General features: G+C 44.5%; 1 protein-coding gene and 1 non-coding gene across 2 annotated transcripts in view; both read right to left on the bottom strand.

Moving 5' to 3' along the window:
• EIF2AK4 (eukaryotic translation initiation factor 2 alpha kinase 4) overlaps positions 1 to 22,449 on the bottom strand; it is a 112,099-nt gene that overhangs the window by 75,432 nt on the left and 14,218 nt on the right. The window contains exons 2-7 of the mRNA XM_004712698.4: positions 21,221 to 21,333; positions 19,133 to 19,235; positions 13,367 to 13,519; positions 11,445 to 11,525; positions 9,859 to 10,007; positions 881 to 996 (exon numbers count right to left, since the gene is read on the bottom strand). Coding sequence (XP_004712755.1) covers positions 881 to 996; positions 9,859 to 10,007; positions 11,445 to 11,525; positions 13,367 to 13,519; positions 19,133 to 19,235; positions 21,221 to 21,333 — 715 coding nt within the window. The remainder of the gene's footprint in view (positions 1 to 880; positions 997 to 9,858; positions 10,008 to 11,444; positions 11,526 to 13,366; positions 13,520 to 19,132; positions 19,236 to 21,220; positions 21,334 to 22,449) is intronic.
• LOC115868808 lies at positions 6,351 to 6,457 on the bottom strand. The gene has a single exon (XR_004045786.1). It is a non-coding gene; the product is annotated as a U6 spliceosomal RNA (small nuclear RNA).

The following is a 22,449-nucleotide window of genomic DNA, read 5'->3' as shown; positions in this document are numbered from 1 at the left end:
TACCAACTGGTGGCTATATCTGTGTGGTAAAGGCAATGTACACTGAGGGCAAAGGAAGTAGATACAGAAAACTTGCCTTTAATAAATATGTAGAGAAAGCTGCCAAATAAAACATAAAGAAAACAAAGTGCTTTTTCTGGCTGGATAATGCCCAAGCAGATGTATATCAATTTAAGAAAATGAGATTGGGGTATTAAAGATCATAGGCATTAGAACCCACTTTATTATACATTATCAATAACACATGTACAAAACACAACATTCTACTGATTCATAATATTTCTACCATTTTGATTCAGTCATTAGGTTGACTGTGATGCACAGTGGCCCTAGAAGACAGGGCGGAACTGCCCTTGTGGGGGTCTAAGACTCTAGCTCTTTACAGGAGTAGAAAGCCTCCTCTTTCTCCTACAGAGTAGCTAGTGGTTTTGAACAGCTGACCTTGTGGTTAGCAGCCCAAGGCGTAATCACAATGCTAGCAAGGTTTCTTTGGAAAATTATAATGACAACAATTTTAAAACATTGTGGTATGTATACAGGTAACCAAACCAGGGCTCTGTCTACAATATTCACATATATGGTTCCATGAAAGAATTCTGTTAACCAGGCTGTGCTGTCAGCACCAATTTTCCCTTCATCCTTCAGGGTCTCTGAAGGCCTTGACGATGAATTTAAATGACCCCAGGCACACAGGCATTTATTTCCATCTTACATATGGGGACACCTTAGTGACTTCTTGTTCTGGTCTCTAGGGAGAGGGTCAGCATGCCTGCCTGTTGGTTTGGCAGTCTTCCTGGGCCTGCGCTGGTCTAGCTGACACATCCTTCATGACTAATTTTACGACCCGAATAACGTACATAAACTTGGTTAGTTCACTCACCAATACATTTGCCTTTGTGCACCGTGAGTTGGTCAGTGTTACCCACCGAGAAACACAGGGTTTCACAAGAGACCGGTGACTCTTCACCACTACACGTAGAATACTGACGTTCTCGCCTGAAAAAGAAATTTGGACATGTTTTTTAAAAATTTAAGATTAACATAGGAAATCCTTGCCTCTGCATTTCCCACATAGGGGGGTTAGCCCATTCATAGCCTTAATATCAGTCTCCACTGGGAATTCAGTTAGTCGAACGTGTTCATGAGAGCGGTGTTCAACTCCCCGACTCCTCCAATAGTCTTTCTCAGATTATCCCTGTCAACCCAACTCTAGATCTGTACTGTCTCGTATAGTAGCCACCAGTCATATGGTGCCATTTATAAGTTAATAAATATTAAATAAAAGTAATTCAGGAAAATGCCAGAAAGAAGGCAGGGTATATCAGAAAGTTGTTTACTTGTGTTTTATTGGCTATGCTAAGGCGTCGGACTATGTGTATCCTAATACACTATAGAAACCATTTGAGAAGAATGGGAATTGTAGGACACTCCATTGTGCTTAGGTGGAACCTTTCCATGGACCAAGACACAGTCGTTCAAATAGAACATGAGGTCACTATGTGGTTTAAAACTCAGGAAAGGTGTGCACCAGCATTGTATCCTGTCACCAAACGTATTCAATTCGAGTGCTGAACAAATAATCCACGGAGCTGGAAGAAGGAGGAGGAGAAGAATGCAGCATCAGATTGGAGGAAGGCTTATGAACAACCTTCAATAGGCAGATGACACAACCTTGCTTACCGAAAGTGAGAGGACTGGAAGCACTTGTTGATGAAGATCAAGGGTCACAGCCTTCAGTATGGATTACAACTCAATGTCAAGAAAGTCGAATCCCTCACAACTGGACCAATAGACAAGACCGTAATAACTGGGAAAAAGATCAACGTCAAGGTTTTCCTCTTGCTTGGACTCAATCAATTCTTGTGGCAGTAACGGTCAAGAAATCAAAAGGCATATTGCAGTGGGCAAGTCTGCTATATACAGCCTCTTTAAACTGTTGAAAAGCAAGAGTAAAGAGGGCTGGACCCAAGCCATGGTATCTTCAATGGCCTCATATGCATGTGAAAGCCGAACACCGATGAAGAAGACTGAGGAAGAAGGGATGTGTTTGGATTACGGTGCTGGTAAAGAATCCAGAAAGTACGGGGGACTGCCAGAACACAGAAAGCTGTCTTGGAAGAAGGGTAGCCAGAATGCTCCTTACAAGTGAAGATGACAAGCCTCTCCTTGTACTTTGGGCATGTTATTAGGAGAGACCAGTCCCTGAACAGGGGATCATGACAGTGAGACCACCATCTCTTTCCCACCTCCACTTGCCTGATTCCCCCCCACCCCTGGTTTCTTCTGCTTTGGTTGATAGTCTCACTTATTCCATCTCAGTGTGAGTCACCTTGGGCTCCTCACACCCAATATCCTGCACCTAATTGATCCCCAAGTTATCATCATCTTTTTTATTTTCCCTGCTCTCATTAGGTCACCACCAACTCTCTCCTGATAACATGCAACACCTGATTATGTATTCATTGGCCTCTCCACTTTCAAGCCTGTACATCTCCCCATCTTCTTGACTCCTTCCAGGTTTCCAGATTGAAACAATCTCTGATGAAAGGGGTCTCTAGTATTTAACACATACATGCGCCTGCACATTATCATCACCAGGGGATGACAACTACATGGCGGTCTATTTCAATTTCTACTTCTAAAGTCATTTGTATGACCAGGGGGAAATTTAGACATACGGAGCAAAGAATAAAAGCAAACGATGGCTTAGAATGCTATGCTAGACTTATTAACATGTACTATGCAGAAGCACCTCTACATCAGTACACATAGTCATTTTAATCTATCATTTTATCCTTTGGTTTACAGTATGTTAACACTTACAAAGAAACAAATGAAACCATCTCTTTATTGTGGCTTGGGCGAGTTTTCCATACAAAACTATTCATGCAAATTTTGTTTTATGACACTCCTTGCAGTCCCTCCACATGACAGCATCCTTCCCTCATCCTCCCTGGGTTCCCCCTTTCCTTCTGTCCTGCCCCTTCCTGTCTCCGAACCTTGGGTTTTGGGCAACTGCTGCCCTTTTAATCTCATATGGTTAGCTGTACTAAGGAGTACATTCCATGTGCTGACACTTGATTCCAGGTATTTTTATGAATTCATTCATGACTGACAAGTTGAAGATAACCAGAGTGTTGAGTGGGTTAGAAAAGATAATATATTAAGGCAGATGGAAGAGAAGTCATTTAAAAAGTATTTTAAATGGCAAGAAAATGACAAATGTGGTACATGCCACATGGGATAGATGATTCAACAACTGGAACACTTTTGAGATGAAGGAATAAATAGGCAAACTCCAAAGTCATCAATAGCTACTGTTTTCACCAGAGGTGAGTCTTACACAGATAGGCATACATTGGTCGCTCAGATTGCCTAACTCTTCAACAACTGGGTTTAATGACAATCTATTGGTACCTAACCGGTTTATAAGTCACACAGCTTCTGAACTCCAGGAGAAATACCATCCTGACTAGTGCTTAGAAACAGTGGCATGAACGGTTTCATCTCCAATGATCTCTTCTAGCTGTGGAGTGGTCACGGGAGTTTGGAGAATAATGAAAAACATCACCATGTTTGATCAGGGGTGCAGAGAGGCAGTGTGCAGCCTACATCCAGCAGCATTACACTGTCTCTGTACAGGAGGCAGCAGACAGCCTACTCAAATAAGGATGCGATAAGCAAAACGGAATATTAACTAGAATGGAGAATTAGAGGCAATCCATCTTTGTAGACTAACTTAGGCACATAGGATCTTGGGATACCAAAAAAGAAGAGTGATAAAGAAAAATCCCAGGGGAGCAAGAAGAGAGACGTGGTGTGGGAAACTGAGAACTGGGAAGAGAGTGCGTTCGGACAAATTCTCTACACTGGGAGGCCGGCTCTGGTGGAGGAAGGCCTTCAGGCTCATGAGCTGGGGATGAATCCCAGTCACATTCTCCTACCTAAAGGTTATCCCCCACAATGTTCTGCCCCACCCCGCCCCCCAAGAATGCCAACCTTAAAGATGCTTCTTCAAGCTCATGGCTGCTTACTGTGCACTTGAAGGTGATTGCCTGAAGGTTGTCTGACATGGAGAGCAATTAGACCCTATTGTCCGCTCACCCTAAGGATGGCCCAGTCCCTTCTGATAAGGATCACAGATTGTTCCCCTGGAGAAGAGTTCAGGACACCTAAGGGCAAGTCAGCTCAGGGAAGACCACGGTTAAGTGGGTATCTTAAGTCTAGGACCTGTCCACCCTTTTACTTCCTGTCATGTGTATGCCCCTAGTAGCTCCCCTTCCTATTACGTGTTGGCCGCCAGTACATGCCCTTCCTGTTACATATGTGTACGGTGTGGCTTGCATGCTCTGAGATTATATAAGCCTGTTAGAGAAAACATTCGCGCGCTCTCTCTCTGGTTTCAGACTCCACGGAAGAAACAAGCACTAGCATGTCTTGTCTGTTGTCTCTTTAATTTCCCCTTTCAATTACACAACCGCTCCTTAGGACCCTACTGGTTGCGGAGGCGGGTCCCCCACGAGGTGGGAATTTGTTCTTGTCCACTGTGTAGAAGCAGGGACACTATGGGTTTGAGTACAATGATCCTTTCTGGAACTGTGGAGTGTTCGCAAACACACATGGTTGGGGCAGGACAGAGACAGGATACCTCCACCGGAGATGCACTGGGCCACGATATTCTCACCCTCCTGTCTAATTCACCAAGATGACACAGAAAACTAGCGCTTGATCTCTCCGTTAGAAACTCTGTACAGTTCGGTGGAAATAAATTAACGAGACTTCCTGATGCAACTGAATTGGAGGTGAAGAGTCTATGCTTTCCCACAGCTAACGAGGGGACAGGAGACAATGGAGGGGACAGGTTTACAGACACCAATTAAGGACTCCTCTATCTCCCACCACCTACATCCTTTCCACTTTAAGTGGTTTCCTCGTTTTTGGGGGGGGTGGGGGGAGGAGGGAAGCATGGAAGGAAGTCCACGTCTTGTACTTCTCCACTCAAGTATCTGCTTTCTGTCAGGATGAGGAGTCAGCAGTCACCATAGCCTGCTTTCGGATCGGGAAAACCAAATAGGAGATTACCTGATCTGGAAAGATGGTGGGAGCAAGAGGAGAGCCAGGGTGTAAATGCCAGATTCCAGGCGACACAAGTTAATGTTGGGCTACACAGCTGCTCAAGAGAATAGCTGACAAAGAAGGTAAGTCTGGATATGTACACATGATACTCTACCATGATCTATATGATGCATTTCATAGAGATCTTGTTTTGCTTTGCCTGAAAAGCTCCAAGTGTCCCTTGTATAAAGCACACAAAGGCACACCTTGCGAAAGAAAACTGGGAAGACCCAGAAAATCAAGATCTTCAATCATGGCAGATGCATCACATCAGTGAAAAGCGGAGCCAACAGGCCCTGCTAATAAGCTCTTTCCACCGGAATGGGGAGTACCGCCCCACCCCACCCGCTACCTCTGTTCCCTTCTCTTGTTTTAAGCAGTGGAAACCTTTGGTTACATTCAGCCTTACTAATGTCTGATAAGTGCCACAGATAAAGAACAGCAGAGTGGCCTGGTTAAAGATGCTGTCGGCCTTAAAGGCACCCAAAACATCGCTTCACACACTCTATGGTCTCAGGAGAGGAGCGGGACAATGACAAAGCAAACAGGTGCATATGCATTTCAGTTACTGGTGAGTGCTATGGAGAAAGACAAACTCAAGAACTGACCAAGAGAGGGAAGGAGGCCGGGAAGGAGAGTCTCAGGGATGTTTCTAAGGAGCTGTCCCTTAAGGGGTGACTTGAATGATAAGAGCAAGCTGTCTGCGCTTTCCACGCTTTCCACGTTCAAGGGTCTCAAGGATGAAGTGTGACTGGAATGCGGTGAGGCTGACTGAGGTGGGGAGAGAAGTAGAAAATGAGGTGTGAAGGCCCCCCTCCTCTCCCCTCCCCATGCCATTCATTCTGCACTTTCAGCCAGGAGGAGCTTTATAATGTGGGTCAGAAGGGATCCGATTCCTGCTTTAGATCTTGAAGGCTTCTCATTATATCTGAAGTCTGTGTACTGCTTGTGCTTGTCCTCTGAACCACTCTCCCACGCTCACCGATTCTAGCCACCCTGGTTAGTGAGCCTGTGCTGTGGCAAGTCTTCCGCACCAGCATTGTCTGAACGCAGGATCTTCTTCCTCTAGTCGTCAGGTGGCTGGCTCCTTCTCTTACTCCAGATCCTGTACACCCCTCACCCCACCTAACGCCACTTTGCCTTAGCCACTCAATAGCCAACCCTTGTATTTTTCCTCTACCCCTAATCTAAAGTAGTCACTAGGCTCCTGTGACACAATCTATTCTTTTTTCTTTTAAAATATGGAACACATCACGAATTTGCGTGTCATCCTTGCGCAGGGGCCATGCTACTCTTCTCTGTATGGTTCCAATTTTAGTATATGTGCTGCCGAAGCGAGCACCACAATCTATTCTTACTTCTCTGCATAGCACAAATCACTATCTGATATTTGTGCACCATTAGAATATAAACTTCATGAAAGCAGTTTTCTTGATCTTATTTACTGAATCTCCAAGACTCAGAACCGTGCCTGGCATGGAGCAAGTTCTTTCTATCTATCTATCTATCTATCTATCTATCTATCTATCTATCTATCTATCTATCTATCTATCTATCTAAAAGTTTTATTGACATATAATTCACCTATCCTACAATAAGCAACATTCAATAGTTTAAACACATTAAAAAGAGTGTGTACTTATCACAATCAAATTTAGAACATTTTCTCCATTACTTTTTTCCTATTAGATACTTTATGGGGGCTCTTACATCTCCCATCACAATCCATACATTCGTCCATTGTGTCAAGCACATTTGTACATATGCTGCCATCATCTTTTTTTTTTTGCCATCATCTTTTAAAAGCATTTTCTTTCTACTTGAGCCCTTGATATCAGTTCCTCATTTCTCTCCCTTCCTCTCCCGCCCTCCCTCCCTCATGAACGCTTGATAAGTTATAGATTATTATTTCATCTTCTCCATTCTAGTACTCATTGTTATCAGCTCCCCATTTCCCCCAAACCTCTCCTACCATAACCCTAAGAACTATTAATCCAGTTACTGTGTCTATAGATCTACCTATCCTGGATTTCATATAATATACACACAGACACCAACAAAGATAACAAACTAAAACAGAAAAACTTCAGTAGAAAGGAAAGTAGAAAATAATAAAAAGTAGAACAAATTTAAAATTGGCCAAAAGGGAGAACAATTGATAAGCTGTTAGATGGTAACCAAACTGCATCTGCATTTATCTAGTTTCCGGTGCACTCTGCCTGATAGCAAGGCGATTCACATCCCTGACCAGTGGTCAGAAGGGATTCATCAGAAGTTTAATCCAGAACTCAATAAATATTTGCTGAATGAATGAATCATGGTTGTGCATTTTGCTACTTTTAGGTAGAGTTAAGGAGCCCTGGTGGCACAATGATTAAGTGCTTGGCTGCTAACCAATAGGTCAAGGGTTCAAACCCACCAGCCACTCTATGGGAGAAAAGACCTGGTGGTCGGCTCCTGTAAAGACTGCAACCTAGCAAACTCTATAGCGTGGTTCTACCCTCCCAGGGGCTATGAGTCAGAACCCATTTGATGGTACACAGGACAGGCACAGCCAATTCAAATTCCGCTACTGACCGTAAGGCCATCTAACTCAGTACGATCTGTACTTACCAGGTCAAAGAACATAAACCACTCTGCTTTTGATCTGACCTTTCAAGCCCACTGAAAAGCGAAAAATAATCAAGAGTATACCAAGAAGCCCTTTGGGGCTTCGAGGACTTTCTCTTTCTTAACCAAAGGCAGCTTATAAATGGCCCTTCAAGAACAATTCCGTTTTCCCTAGTCAGTAGCCAACACACTTAGCATCGGAATCCAGCTCTATGAGGGATGCAACCACCTGGGCAAGCAGAGAAAACAGATGAGAACCGCTTTTTGCTGTTTTGTTTTGTTTTTGAGAACCGCTTTTTTGATCTTCCTTCTTGGATGTTCAGGGAACATGGTCCAATCCCAGACACACAAATGCCACTCTACGATGTCACACAAAAAGTTGTTCTACTCATGCCAGGCAGAAGACTCGCTTCTCCTCTTTTGAGTAACCTTTCTTTTAATCTCAAAAGAAAGCTACCCTTAGATCCACTTATTGCGAACACAAAATTCGAGATGTTTTAAGATTTTAAAATTTCCCCATCTACTTGAAAAAGCTTATTTGCATCATTGATTTATTTATACTAGGTTTCTAACACATTAAGAAATTTACCGGATAATTTCCTAGTGAAACCTTGACAATTTCAAGCATACTGGGAAGGCCTAATAATACAGTGATAGCAGAAATAGTCTATACGGGCTAGGAGTTACCACCTTAAAAAGGGATGTCCCCATCAGCAGTATTCAAACATATTCAGTTCATCTCACAGTAGGAGGCTATGCACTCATATCTAAACTACTCTCTAGACAGTTTTAATTTTAAAATAAGCACCGTACATACTCAAGTATAAGCCGACCCGAATAACAGCTGAGGCACCTAATTTTACCACAAAAGCTGCATTAAAAATGTGCTGAAAACTTCGGCTTATACACGAGTATATACGGTAGATAATTAGGAGCTAAGAGGAATGGTTTCTTCTGGTGAACAGGCTGCATCTCAAAGGTTCATGTAGATCATTAGTGAGTTCCTGAAAGCTCTTCACAGAGGCCAGGTGAGCGAGGGTCCACAGTGCTGCTCAGAGCGAGTCTACAGGTGAGGTGAAGCTGGCTTATGACTCCTACACTGTTGACTGCCCTGCCCACTGCTGGCACTGGTTTTCTCAGACTCATTTCTGACCCTCAAGACCCCTGCAGAGTTGCGGCTCTGAGTGGAAAAGGATTTGGAGAAAGGGGTAGTGGCCTTCTGTGACCTCTGGCAACAGGGACAGCACGGGTGCCTGGATGGAGATGACACGTGTGCTCACAGCAACAGGGAGAGAGATGTGGCACACAACGGGGCTCCCGCTCCCATAGGAAGGAGACTCTTAGGCCGAGGTCCAGTTTGAAGCCTTCCTGACATCTGTGGTGTCACAGTTTGACATTTAATTGATGGTGAATAGCCTGTTATCAGTCAATTATGGATGATGTAGCATCTTATCATCTGATCCCCCTTGGGACCCATTTTAAAATTGTTCCAGTTTTTAATATTTTCTGCTTTCTTTTTGATTGAGGGTTTTCTCTGTGATTTTGTTGTTGTTGTTGTTCTTTACTTTTGTTTGAATGATTTTCTGCATATGAAATCCAGAATTGGTCAAACTAAGAGTAATGGGGTGACTAATTACCTAGAGGCATGGTAAAAGAGGTTTGGGGGAAATGGGGAGCCAACAATGAGGATGACGAGAAAATGATCTGTAATTGACTGGTGGTGAATGCACAATGTTTCTTCATATGCTCAAACCATTAAATTGAACGATATGTAAATTATATACCAATTAAACTATTAAAAGCAAAAAAAAAATCATCAGATGGTGATGACATAGCTAGAAGGATTTTTTTTTTCATCACTTGCTAAATAATTGGGCTATTAAAAGTCAGATAAAATTCTACTTAAGACTGTGAAGTGGTAAAGGCTGTATAGAGAATGAACCACGAAACTGGTTTCATGAGGGATATTTAGAGTGTCATTATTATTGTACTGCTATCTAACATTGAGATAATAAAATAAATATTTTTGAAAAATGCATTAAAATCCTTACTTGGGAATTCCATCCAATTTTTCACTATAAAGTTGTTTTAATCCTACTTCATCCTCTCCGATCAGAAATCCCCAGGACTTACCTAGACCTTCCCGAAGAGATGGCCCGGTGTTTACCATTCCCTACAAGGTCAGGAGACCCTCCATGGAGACCAGCCGCTGTTTTGTGTCCCCCTGGGTCTTTCCTAGGAGGATGATCTTGGTTTGCTAAACTCACAATTTCCAAACGTCCCTACAAAGAGAAAAGTGAACCCTACCTTAGATGCAAGTCACAGATGAAAAAAATATAGGATAGTACGTGATCATCAATTCAGTAAAGATTATAAATTTTATTTAAACTGAATACTTACAAATGTAATTAAAGTCAAATCTGGCTTTCAAAAATGGGATTTTAACACACCTACAAGTTCATGAGTCCAGCGTCTGAGGGTCAGGTTACAGTTTCAAGAGAATGTGACTCTCAAAATTTAAAAAAGCTAAGAAACTCAGGCTATGCGTGAAAAGTTAGAGAGAAGAGCAAGAAAAACGAGGGGAGGAAGGGGGCCTTCAGAGCGAGCAAGAGGAGTGGCTGGCGGGAGGCAGATCAGAAGGGAGACGGGAGATTTGACGGAAACAGGAGCATCGTCTGACTTCCCTGCAAGAGTAGGCATTGTCACAGAGGGAGATCCATTTATCCACGGGAATAATTACAGGAAGCGGAAGGAAAGGCACGGCCAGCCCATTTTAAGGGACGAGGAAAAGGCGTCACAGAGGGCGTCACATGTCACAGTCACACAGAGCGGCATGAAAAGCCACAGCGGAGCCAGCCCTGCTTAGGGCATGCTTCCCCCTGCCACATGCCTACTTCCCTGACGTGACACATCTCTGTACAAAAAGAGTAAGTACAATTTTCTCTGGGTTTCTCCAAACACGTAACGTGCTTTGATCGAGCTGCATTCAGGAAAGACAGAGGAATAGGGCTTTGGTTCTTTCCGCCCCTTGTGTAAACTGCTCTGTTGGCTCTCTCTTCTCCACCAGCGAATGACATCTCAGGCAGGTCAGTATCACCCTTCCAAAAGCCACGCTCACTGCCGTTGAGTGGATGCTGAGTCACAGCGGCCCTCTAGGCAGGGTAGCACTGCCCCTGTGGTTGCTTTCCCAGACTGTAACTCTGGGATGAATCAAGAGTGCTCCTTTCCAATGACTGAAACCACCAGAGCTTCACCCTCATCTCTAGTCTGTCCTCTACAGAAACCCCAGCAGTCTACAGATAGAAACATATTGCTCTACACTCTGATACCTTTTTGGGGAATTATAACATACAGAATAGTATTTTTTCATTTTACCACTTCATTTTAAGTGTTAGTACGAATGGCAACATGAAACGGAAGCTATTACCAATGGCAATGAAAATGTTTTACATTTAATAAAACATAACCATTTTTTGTATACTGAAAAAGAAAACAAAACAAAAACCACCCACTTCAAGTTGATTCTGACTCAGCAACCCTATAGGGCAGGGTAGAACTCTTCCCATGGGCTTCCCAGACTGTACCTCTAGATGGGAGTAGGGACCCTCTCCTTTCTCCCACAAAGTGGCTGGTGGTTTCAAACTGCTGGCCTTGTGATTAGCAGCCCAGTGGGTAACTCACTATGTCACCAGGGCTCCTTATACATAATGGTAGAATACCTGCTTAGCCATTTCTTTTCTTTTTCTCTCTTCTTTGATCTCTTCTTTCCTTCTCTGAATTTCATGAAGGAGTTCACGTTGCTGAAACAAATCACAGCACCATCATGACTCTCCCTGAAACCCACACGCTGAAACAAATCACAGCACCATCATGACTCTCCCTGAAACCCACACCGCTGCCTCTGCCATCAAGTCTATTCTGACCCTCGAGTCCGCAGGCCACAATGGAGCTGTCCCACAGGGTTCCCAAGGTTTTCATCTTTGGGGGAGCCGACTGCGACATCGCCCTCCTGCACAGCAGAGTGGCTGGGGGGCCCAAACTGCCCACCTTGTGCTTAGCCGCTGATACTTAAACACTGTACCACCAGGGTGCCTTTTGATGGATACATTCTGGAACCTCAGGAAATCTTGTGGGCTTTAGTATTCAAGCCCTCCTTTCCCAAGAGACCTGACTATCTAGACCTGTGGTTCTCAACCTTCCTAATGCCTCGATCCTTTAATCCATGTTGTGGTGACCTCCACAGCATAAAATTATTTTTGTTGCTACTTCATAACTGTCATTTTGCTATTGTTATGAATTGGGTGACTTGTGTGAAAGGGTCATTTGACACCCCCCCCCAAAGGGGTCACGACCCACAGGTTGAGAACCACTGATCTAGACCCTTGTGCAAACCCAGTTGGGCCAATTTGATCAGAGTTCTTACGTGACTGTTTTTCCCTGCATGGGGTGCGAGGGTCGTGGAAAGAGCATGCCCTCCTGGCTCCTCAGGCTTCACTCTCTCCACGTTGAACCAAGGCCCTCCCTGGACATCTGCCTGTCTCCAGAGCCCATGCACCTATATCTAAGGCGTCATGGGGCCAGGGCTGGCTTCTCCTGGCTATGCCACAGGTACCAGCTCCACCTGCCACAGCCCTTAGGCTGCAGTCGTTGTCCAAACAGATTTCTCAGGATGCAAAGTGGTACTCTGCTCCCCACCCACTGGACTTATGTGTCTGTTGCTCAGTTGGTTCCGAATTGAGGTAGGGAAAAATCGAGTCTTTTAGTATTAGCCCCCTAAAATTCCGGGTTGTTCTCATGCAACTTACGAAAAGACTCCGAAAACTAAGAGCAGTAAGACAAAGGTAAAAACCATACTCCACATGTATAGGTAGTTATAGCAACATACCCAAACAGGATGGTTATCCAAATATTCATTATCTCTTCATAAACAATGTGTGTTCCCATAAACAATGAGGGCAGTATTAGGCGCCTTAAATTCTAAAGGATAAGTGGTCTTCACAGTTCATTTGAAATCCACCACTACTCACTGCCGTTGAGCTGATTCTGACTCAGAGCGACCCCTGTCGGGCAGAGTAAGAATTGCTCCCCAGGGTTTCGGAGGCTGCAGATTTTGATGGGAGCAGGCAGCCTCATCTTTCCCCTGATGAACGGCAGGTGATTTTGAATTGCTGGCTTCACAGCGAGCAGCCCAATGCCTACCCGACTCTGCCCCAGTGAGAATGCAGAGGGACTCCCAAGGTCTGATCTCTGGCTTCTGCTACATCTTAGGTAGCAGTTGTCGGACATAGGGAAGGAAACAGTAACCTTCAAGATGCATGCCTTTCTGTCAGGCTCTACAAGTAAGTACAGAAAGACCACAGGAAGCGTGTGAAGTCGCCTCCTGCTTCAAAAGCAGAAAACAAGAAGCAAAGAGCTGGGCAGTCCTGAGAGCCAGCCCAGCATCCATGACTGTCGAGCCTCTCAGGATGATGTCTCAGTTCCCCATGGTCATCCTCTCCCACGGACCTAGGTTTCTTGAATCAAAGCTGTGCAAAAGTCGGTGAGGATGGCGAACTCAACCTGGGGCTCGGTGGAGAGGGACTGGGAACCTTGCCGCTGGGGGTCCTCCCGGCAGGCCAGCCGGCTCACAGCCGCAGCTCACCTCCTGCTCCTCTTTCTGTTTGGCCTCCAGCCGCCTCCGCTGCTCCTCCTGAGCTTGCCGTTCCAGCATTTCTTCATGGAAAGACTTCGGAGGGGGCTTGTTATGCTCGCTGAGAAACGACTGCACGTGGTACGCCAGTTCAAATATCATCACCTAAGCATGCAGACCAGAATCAACACAACAGATCAAATCACGGGAAGATGCCGCTCCCCTCTAGGGGACGGGGGTGGGGGAGAGGCCACAGGACAAACAGGCCTACCAGCATGAGACCCACTTACAACGGTGCCCGTCATGTTGTCACAGACATGCTCTGGATGCGGTGCAGGATGCGATCAGAGCCAGAAATGCCCTTGAAAGGGCTTGGCTCATTGTCTGCTATCAAGACCGATCACCACCTAGGTAAATAAAACGCTTCCCGCCTCTGTTGCAGGCCTATTCAACTGAATGGCGTTCTCTGCATCAGGAATAGGGGGTAAAATTTTCTCCCCTGTATAAAAAAGCCTGAAAAAACATTTAAGATTTATGGGGAACAGGACTAGAAGATCTGCCTCCATAATGACGGCTGGGCGGAGAACAATCACTGCTTGCACAGGCGCTTTCCTGTCTGGACAGCACACGGCAATAACCTGCCGGGCCCACAGCAAATAGTAGAAGGCGTCCCTATCACCCTGCTAGCAATGAGCCAGTACGAGGCTGCCCAATCCTTAACAAAGCATTTCATGTCCATTTGGGCAGGCTCGCGTAGACTGTGCCAGAAGTGATCCCCTCGCCCCCAGCAGACATTCTTTATAGGGATCTAGAAGCCCACTTTGCGCCAGCATTAGGGCCATGAGTAAATGGTACTTGGGCTGGCAACTCAATCAAGCAGAAGTTTCTAAGACCCCACACGGACTAATACACCCAACCCCAGCGGGGTCACGAGGGCCAAGGTGAGGAAGCCCACAGCAAGGTTTCCTGCTTAATTCGAACGAAGCCATGAACAATCTTGTATGTCAGTGGTTATGTTCGCAACCATCTGGAGAGGGGCCCAACGGGGCGGTCAATATGAAGGCCACTGTGCAGAGACACAGAAGCGGCTTCATGTGGTGTTGCAGCCTTCCTCCAGGGGGACTCCTCCCAAAGAAATCACAGCTCTTGTCGGGAGGCACGAGTGTGCTTTGTTTTACACCTGAAGCTGTGGGGTTTACAGAACCGTTTTGATTTAAAGTTGAGAAAAGACTCTACGGGGGGTTGAAGAGGCAAGCTCTTTGAAGGAAAGCTGGGAAAAGCAAGAGGTTCCAATTGTGTTGGGGGGAAACCACTTCTAAACCAGAAAGGAGTTAGGAGTTGTGCTGTGAGGTTTTGCTTTTTGTTTTAATACCCATTTAATTTTCTAGTGTTTTATGTACAAGTAAATCTGACAATTTCTACAAGGGGGCTTAAAAATTGTGGGGAACATCCCATTCTCCTTTAATTGCAAGACAGAAGTAGGAACTGCTTTTCTTTTTAAAATCATGTTATTGGGGCTCACACAACTCTTATCACAATCCATCCATCCATCCATGTGTCAAGCACACTCGTACATTTGTTGCCCCCATCATTCTCAAAACATCTGCTTTCTACTTGAGCCCTTGGTGTCAGCTCCTTATCCCCCCCCCCCCCCCCCAGACTTCTCTTTTTCGTCTCCCCTCTTCTCTCCCCCTCCCCCCCCCCCCCCCCCCAGGAATTGCTTTTCACACTGGCTCTAGTCCCTTCTCCCGCCCACCTACACCACTCATCTCCTTGCTTCCTGGAGGCCTCTGCTCAAATGTTGCTCCATCAGGGGCTTCTCCTGACTTCCCTCCTGTAAAATGGCCACTCTGCCGCTCTCCGGAACCCTTTTCCTCATTATTCTTTGTAGCACTTAAGCACCACCAGCCTGGTTTTTAAATTATCTGCTTGGTTTCTGCCCGTGGCCCTCACGTTGTGGTTCAAACAGTATGTTCACTGTGGTAACTTCAGCACCAGAACAGAGCCTGGCACATGGTAGACATGCAGTGAATACTTACTGAATGAAGGAGTGAATGAATCAACTATCTTAATTAAAAAAAAAAAATCAAGTCTAAGATGCATTTAATTTTACGTTTATATTACTCACAAAAGTAGTTGACTTCAGAGGCAATTAGAAGTGCTTATGAAGATAAACAAGGGGCCATCTAACTGAGAAACAACAAAGCCCACATAGAAGAAGCACACCAGCCTGTAAGATGACAAGGTGGTGAAGGGGTCAGGTATCAGGCATCAAACAAAAAAAAAATCATAACATTGTGAATGAGGGGGAGTGCAGAGTGGGGACCCAGGGCTCATCTAGGGGAAATTGGACATCTCCTTGCAGAAGGGCTGTGGGGAGGAGAGGAGCAAATCAGAGTGCAGTGTAGTAACGATGAACTATGCAATTTTCCTCTAGTTCTTAAATGCTTCCTCCACCCCACTACCACGATCCCAATTCTACCTTACATATTCGGCTGGACCGGAGGATGTACACTGGCACAGATAGGAACTGGAAATACAGTGAGCCCAGGACAGATGAACCCCCCAAGACCAGTGGAGAGAGTGGCGATAGCGGGAATGTGGAGGGAAGGTGAGGGAGAAAGGGGGAACAGATGATAAGGCCTACATATGGCCTCCTCCCTGGGGGACGGACAGTGGAGAAGTGGGTGAGGGAGACGTTGGATGGGGTATGATAAAATAATAATAATTTATAAATTATCAAGGGTTCCGGGGGAGGGGGGAACAGGGAGAGAGGGGGGAAAGTGAGCTGACATCAAGGGCTTGGGTAGAAAGCGGGTGTGTGAGAACGATGAAGTCAACATATGGACTAATGTGCTGGACACAAATGACATATGTACGGATTGTGATGAGTTGTATGAGCCCCTAATAAAATGATTATTTAATAATAAAAAGAAAATGTTAACATAGGTTATACAAAAAGAACACGCTTTAATTTGTTATTTCTAACCCCTGCATCATTATTTATGTCAGTTCAGGCATCAAACTTGCAATAATTTTAAGTAATATAGTACTTTTAAAAACATGCATACAGGATAGTACTTTAGTAGTTCCTCCCCTTACTATTGTGATTTTTATGTGTTTTACCTCATTAATCATGTTAGACTTGCATATGTTCATTTGTGTAATTAAGATCATGTGATACATGAAAGCCAAGATTGATAACTACCCCTTTAGAAACAGTAACAGGAGTAATGGTTCCCTGAGGGAATGGGAAGCATGGTTGGGAGGGCGGGGGTGGCATAAAGGTGGGGAAAGGGAAGCAGCTGATAGCATTGATGACTGTATGCCTCCACTCAAGGGAAATGAACAAGGGGAGAATTGTATGTAAATGGGTATATTGGGTGGTGTGAGATACAGCCAAAAAAAATAAAATAAGGGAGGGTGGGGAATGGAGGGTATAAAGGAGAAATGATATCAGGGAATGCAAGAAGAAAGAAGATGTCTTGAAACTGACTGTGGTAGCAACTGTATAATTCAGCTTGATGTAATTGAACTATGGAATGTTATGCTATCTGCAAGAGCGCCCAATAAAATGATTTTTAAAAACCCATACCAAAAAAAAAAGTGCTTATGAACCATTGTCTTGTTTCCCATTCAAATGATGAAATGATTCATGATTTTATTATTTTTTTCTTTGAATGAATATAAAGAGTTTACTTGGTATTTTTGGTGTTGTTTATTTGGTGTATTTGGGTATGAAACAGCATATATTAAAGAACTTTTATTCTTTTACTTTTTGCGTACAGAACAGAAAACTGCCTGTACATGCTGTGTTCACTTTTGGAATACAGATTTGATCGAGTATTAATGCACAAAATCTAACATATCGTGCCAACTCTTATGCCAAGATTCCAACTTTCTTCCGGACAACAGATATGAAGATCTAAATGGAAACCTAGCTAAGTCTTAAACACGTTTCCAATAGCAAGTGTAAATATATGCTGTTTCGGGGTAGCCAATCTTAACATCTCCTTGTATACAACAGTTATGTGCCAAATACAATGACAGGCTCCTGCATATACAGATGAGACATTTCTCCTCGGAACAATACAACATTTCCACAGGTCCTCTCTTCATACAAGAAGCCACCACAACCATTTAAACATGAGTCATGATTTTCAGTGAATGTAATATCCCAACGAATCCCTAAGCCACAGTTTAATACTAATTATGCTCTAATGTACCTGAAAATACAATTCCTTCTAATAAAATTCTTATCTGTTTCACACTTCCTGGTCACATGGAGGTAACTGAAGCAGATCTTAGAGAAGAACCCAGGCTTCTGTTCCCATGTTAACTGCCGTTTCAAACCTCCTTACAGGATGCTGCCTCTGTTGAACACTAGTTCGCTTTTAACAAGTTTGTGTTCCTTTCGATGACCAGAATGTGTCCCCAAGGCAAATGGCAAGTGCGGAGGTTCTGACAGGAAGGGCATTGACAAGTTGTTGGGAACATAGTAAATACTGAACATTGGTAACAGTACTTGAGATTTCCACCTCCAAGGAGATGGGACAGAGACTTCTTCTATCCTTCCCACCAAGTACAGAGAACTCTGCACCCGCCCCACCGCCGCCACAGTGGAACGCTCCTGTGTGGCCCCTCAGCTGTCGAAGGCAGTACTGAACTAAATGTAACCACTCAGGTATGGAAGGGGCATGGGAGTGGTAGACGAAAAACAATTTCTTCTGCTATGGGAAGGTAAGAGATGGATGGCACTGTTTGGTCAGAATCGCCTGTCTGCAAACATTCTCTAACAAAAAGCTCATGTCAAGATCAGGTCACGGTCGCAGGATCTAAGTGAACAACAACAAAAGCATAACCTGGCCCACGGTGACTTCTCAGCAACTCCTTCACTCACCGCCATGAGTCAGTTCTGACTCGCAGCAACCCAATAGGACAGGGAGAATTGTCCCTGTGGGTTTCTGAGATTGTGACTCTTTATGGGAATAGAAAGCTTGGCCTTTCTCCTGTGGAGAGACTGGTGGTTTTGAACTGCTAACCTTGGGGATAAAGGCTCAATGCACAACCCCTATGCCACCAGGGCTCCTCAGAAAAGTCTTTAAGCATCACTAAAAACTGAAACCGAAAACACATTGCTGCCATCTTGAATCCAACACATAGTAGCCCTGTTGGGCAGAGTGGAACTGTCCCATAGGGTTTCCAAGGTGGTAAGTCCTACACAAATAGCTTCCTACATCATTCTGCAGAGCCGCTGGTTGCCTTGAACTGTTGACATCCCAGTTAGTAGCCATGTGCTTTAACCATGTACCACCAGGGCTCCGGAAACATCATTACCCGGTACCGTGCATAATTACAAGGTTTAAAGTACACATAGTTGGCACTAAGCAGAGTTAGTACCATCTCAATGTACTCTAAACCTTGTCATTCATAAGTAGTGCAAATCAAGATTCACGGGAGAAAGAGGCAGCTGTCAACTTCTGTAAAGATTTACCATCTTGGACACCCAAGGGGACAGGGCTACTCTGTCCTATGGGGTTGCTAGGATTTGGAATTGACTCATTGGTCATGAGTCTGATTTTTGGTGGGTTTATCAAAGAAACACAAACAACCATGTTCTCCTGTGTTGTGACCGATAAGAAATGTTACGTTCTAGTCCAAACTGGTTTTGGAGTTCCCAGGAAACCACTTCCAACCAGAGAAAAGGCAGGAGGCCGAGACCGCTGAGCACAGTGGGTGCAGCGGCTCTCACAGAATCTCCCGTTAAGCACTGCTCACCTCCCCGCAGTGTCTTGTGGCCAGTTCTTCTAGGCGGGATTTCAACAAATTAACACTTTCATTTGACAAGCCTTTAGCATTCTTTAACTCTATTTCAGGGACGCTGGAAAAGACAAGAAAGCAGAAATGAGGCACTTCAGAAAGTACAGCCCATTTGTAGTAACATTTGCTAAGTTAGTGTGCTGGGGATTTTACATTGGTCTCTATGTTCCAACAAAATTCCCTTCCATCTCAACAGATTTCAGCTACATCCCAGGCACACACATGACCTCTTCTGCGAGGAGGAAGAAAACCAGTCAACAGCTTCACTCTGAGCTTGTCAGGGTCCCCGCTGCCCCAGGCTCACTGGGCTTAAGCCTAGTATGACCCCAGCACCTGTTCATGACCTCAACTCGAGATCTGACTACCACTGAACCTGTGTTCCCAACATCGGTTATAACATATTGGCTTTGTTTTGCCCCAGGCCCCCAACACTGGGTTTCTGCTTATTCTTAAAAAATCATTCCAGCTCTGTCTGACCCCAGCCTTGTAACTTAACCATGCACTCACTCCCTTGTAAGGCAATTCTTTGACCCTGGCTTGCACCCCAACATTGATTACCCCAGCTCAGACAGCTCACTGGCAGCAGGCCAATGTTTTGCACATATTCAAATACTCTAGCACAAAGCAAGACATGAACAACTAGGTAAGATGGAGCTCCAGCGATCCACCTAGTATTCCCACATTGCACTATATCCCATCCTATAATCTATGATTGGAAATGCTCACTCAGACACACTGAGTCACACACACTCTGCTGACTTCCACTACTCCCAGCATTCCTAAGCCACGCTCCCCTCCATTCCGACAGAGCCTGCCTTAGAGGTAACATTTTCTAGCCAAGGTAATACACAGCCAACTTTGAAGCTTCTTTTTATTCCCAACCAATAAGCATCTGATAGCAACTGGCAGAGCTTTCATAGGGTCTAATTTTACTGAAGAGATTATTCATCAGTCCCTGCCAAGCCAACCTGGGTAATTCCCTTTAGAGAAGCCATTACTTATTGGTGTGCTCTCCCAATACTTCAGGATGACAGGTTGCTAGAGCCATTATCTCTTTGGAGAGCTGGAAATTGGAGATAAAGTAATTTATATGAGGCATCTGTTAATTTTGCTCTATGCTGGTGATTTAGCTAATTAAAAATAAAATTATGTAAGGCCTGTGTACGAGTGGAAGGGGAATTGTCTTTATTTCTTTGAAATACTATTATGCAGGAGAACTTTGCTTTTCTGCAAAATAGCCCTGATGCCCGTGTGAGAGAAGGAATCCTGGGTTAGATGGGCCACACTTCGTCTCCGGTCTGTGTGGTGTTTCTATTATTGTTCCCTTGTATAAATTTTTCAGCCATGTTAATATTGGAAAATAAAATTTAATTAATCAGTATTATATCCTTTTCACTTATATATTTCCTCTTCCCAGTTGACTCAATGGAAGTGAGTTTGTTTGTTCTTTAAAAGTTTGTAGAGAACTAAACAAACAAAGGCTAACACAGTGGAGGACACGATTTGTTAGAGTGGAAACAACAAAACCTACATTATTTCCACACTCCTCCTGGAGCTGGTACCACCTCTGGCTGAGAATCATTGGCTGGAGCCAAAGATTGAGCAAATAGGACTCAGGAGTTCTTTTCTGTGATGATTATCTGACAAGTATACAAATAGGAAAACCCGCTGTCATTGAGTTGATTCCGACTCACAGTGACCCAATAGGACAGAGTAGAACTGCCCTTGTGGGTTTCTTTATCGGAACAGAAGGCCACATAGATCTCCCTTGGAACAGCCGGTGGGTTCGAACTGTCAACCTTGTGGTTAGCAGCCCAAAGGATGGCCCACTATTCCACCAGGGCCCCTTTAGGGCTGCGTAGGCAGAGTTAAGATAGGTTTTATGAAAATGTCTATTGTTGCTATGTTTTTATGAATTAAAGGGGTTAGGAAATAAAATTGCATATGGAGTGGAAGAAAGGAGAAAAGAACAGGAATTTCCAGCTGTTTCTGAGTTGCCAAGACGGAAAATAAAAGAACATCAAAGCTAATCACAAATGTACTCACACATCTGGATAGGTGGGTGGGCATTTAACCCTCAAATCGACTTTCACATACACTTCTTCACCAGTCAGGCCCTGAGGGTGCAGAACTAAATTTATTTCTGGAGGCTCTTTGACCTGAAAGAGGAAAAGAAAGGAATTTTTTCTCCTGGTACGGAGACCCCAATCAATCAATCAATCAATCAATCAAAAAAAGGACAATGCACACCTATGTTCAAAAGTTCTGGCTTTAAAATACTATATATGTGATCATACTTTGTGGAGTTATCTGGTACGCTGTCATAGAATGTGATGTAAACACAAAGCCTGTGCCAGAGAGAATGCCTTTCCCTTGATGAGCTCAGCAGCAGCTAGCGTCTGTCCGTTCACTCCAGCGCCCCTGAGGACCAGTCCCATGTGACGCATGCGCCTGCTCTACAAAGGGGAGGCGGTGCGCTGCTCAGATGCTGCAGGGGCTTTGGCAGAGAGCTCCAAACAGACTGGGAAATACTAAGTAGGTATATGGATACATGAGCCTCAAAGTCAGAGATGCATCATCTTTTAAGAACACCCCCCCCCCATACCAATACATCTTCATTCACACATGAGTCTGTATTTAATTTTCTCATTTTGCTGTGGAGCAGGGAAATCTTTATTTCAGAGCAGTAAATGGAAAGAGTGTCCTAAATCCATATCAACTTACACAGCTTAAGAAAGGTATAAGAAGTTAGGAGGTAAGAAAACACTGGGAATGCCATATGGATTGGGCTTTGTAAAATCAGATATGTAAGATCCAGCCGGCCCAGTATAACAGAGCTAAATGGAGCTGTTAAAACACAAGCAACTAGATTCGTTCTCTACAGTCGGCACCTCTGAAGAAAGAACTGACAATCTACTTGCAAAGAGTCAGCTGTTGAAAACCCTGTGCAGCATACTGCTACTGTGACACCCCTGGGGCCTCCCGGTGTCAGTCGGGACCTAGGAGCAGCAGGATTTTCTATGCTGGACAGAGCCCAAGAAGTGTATGAATGTAAGTAGTAGAAACATGATCATCAGCAATCTCTACATGTAAAAACTACAAATGCAAACCAAAGGACAGCTTTCTTTGGCCCAGCTCAGAAATGAACTTGTACCACACAGGTCACATAGCCACAAGAAGTGAGTTTATCTGCATACAAGAGGTGACAACCCCCAAACTATTAGGGCCATCAATGAGGGAATTGGGACCAACTTGAGAACTTTGGCACAGGGAAT

The sequence above is a fragment of the Echinops telfairi genome, unplaced genomic scaffold (genome assembly GCF_000313985.2).
Source record: "Echinops telfairi isolate 266 unplaced genomic scaffold, ASM31398v2 ScPeMD7_18;HRSCAF=68, whole genome shotgun sequence".
NCBI classification, from domain to species: domain Eukaryota; kingdom Metazoa; phylum Chordata; class Mammalia; order Afrosoricida; family Tenrecidae; genus Echinops; species Echinops telfairi.
The sequence above is the reverse complement of the archived record's forward strand: the minus strand, read 5'-3'. Positions and strand labels throughout refer to the sequence as shown.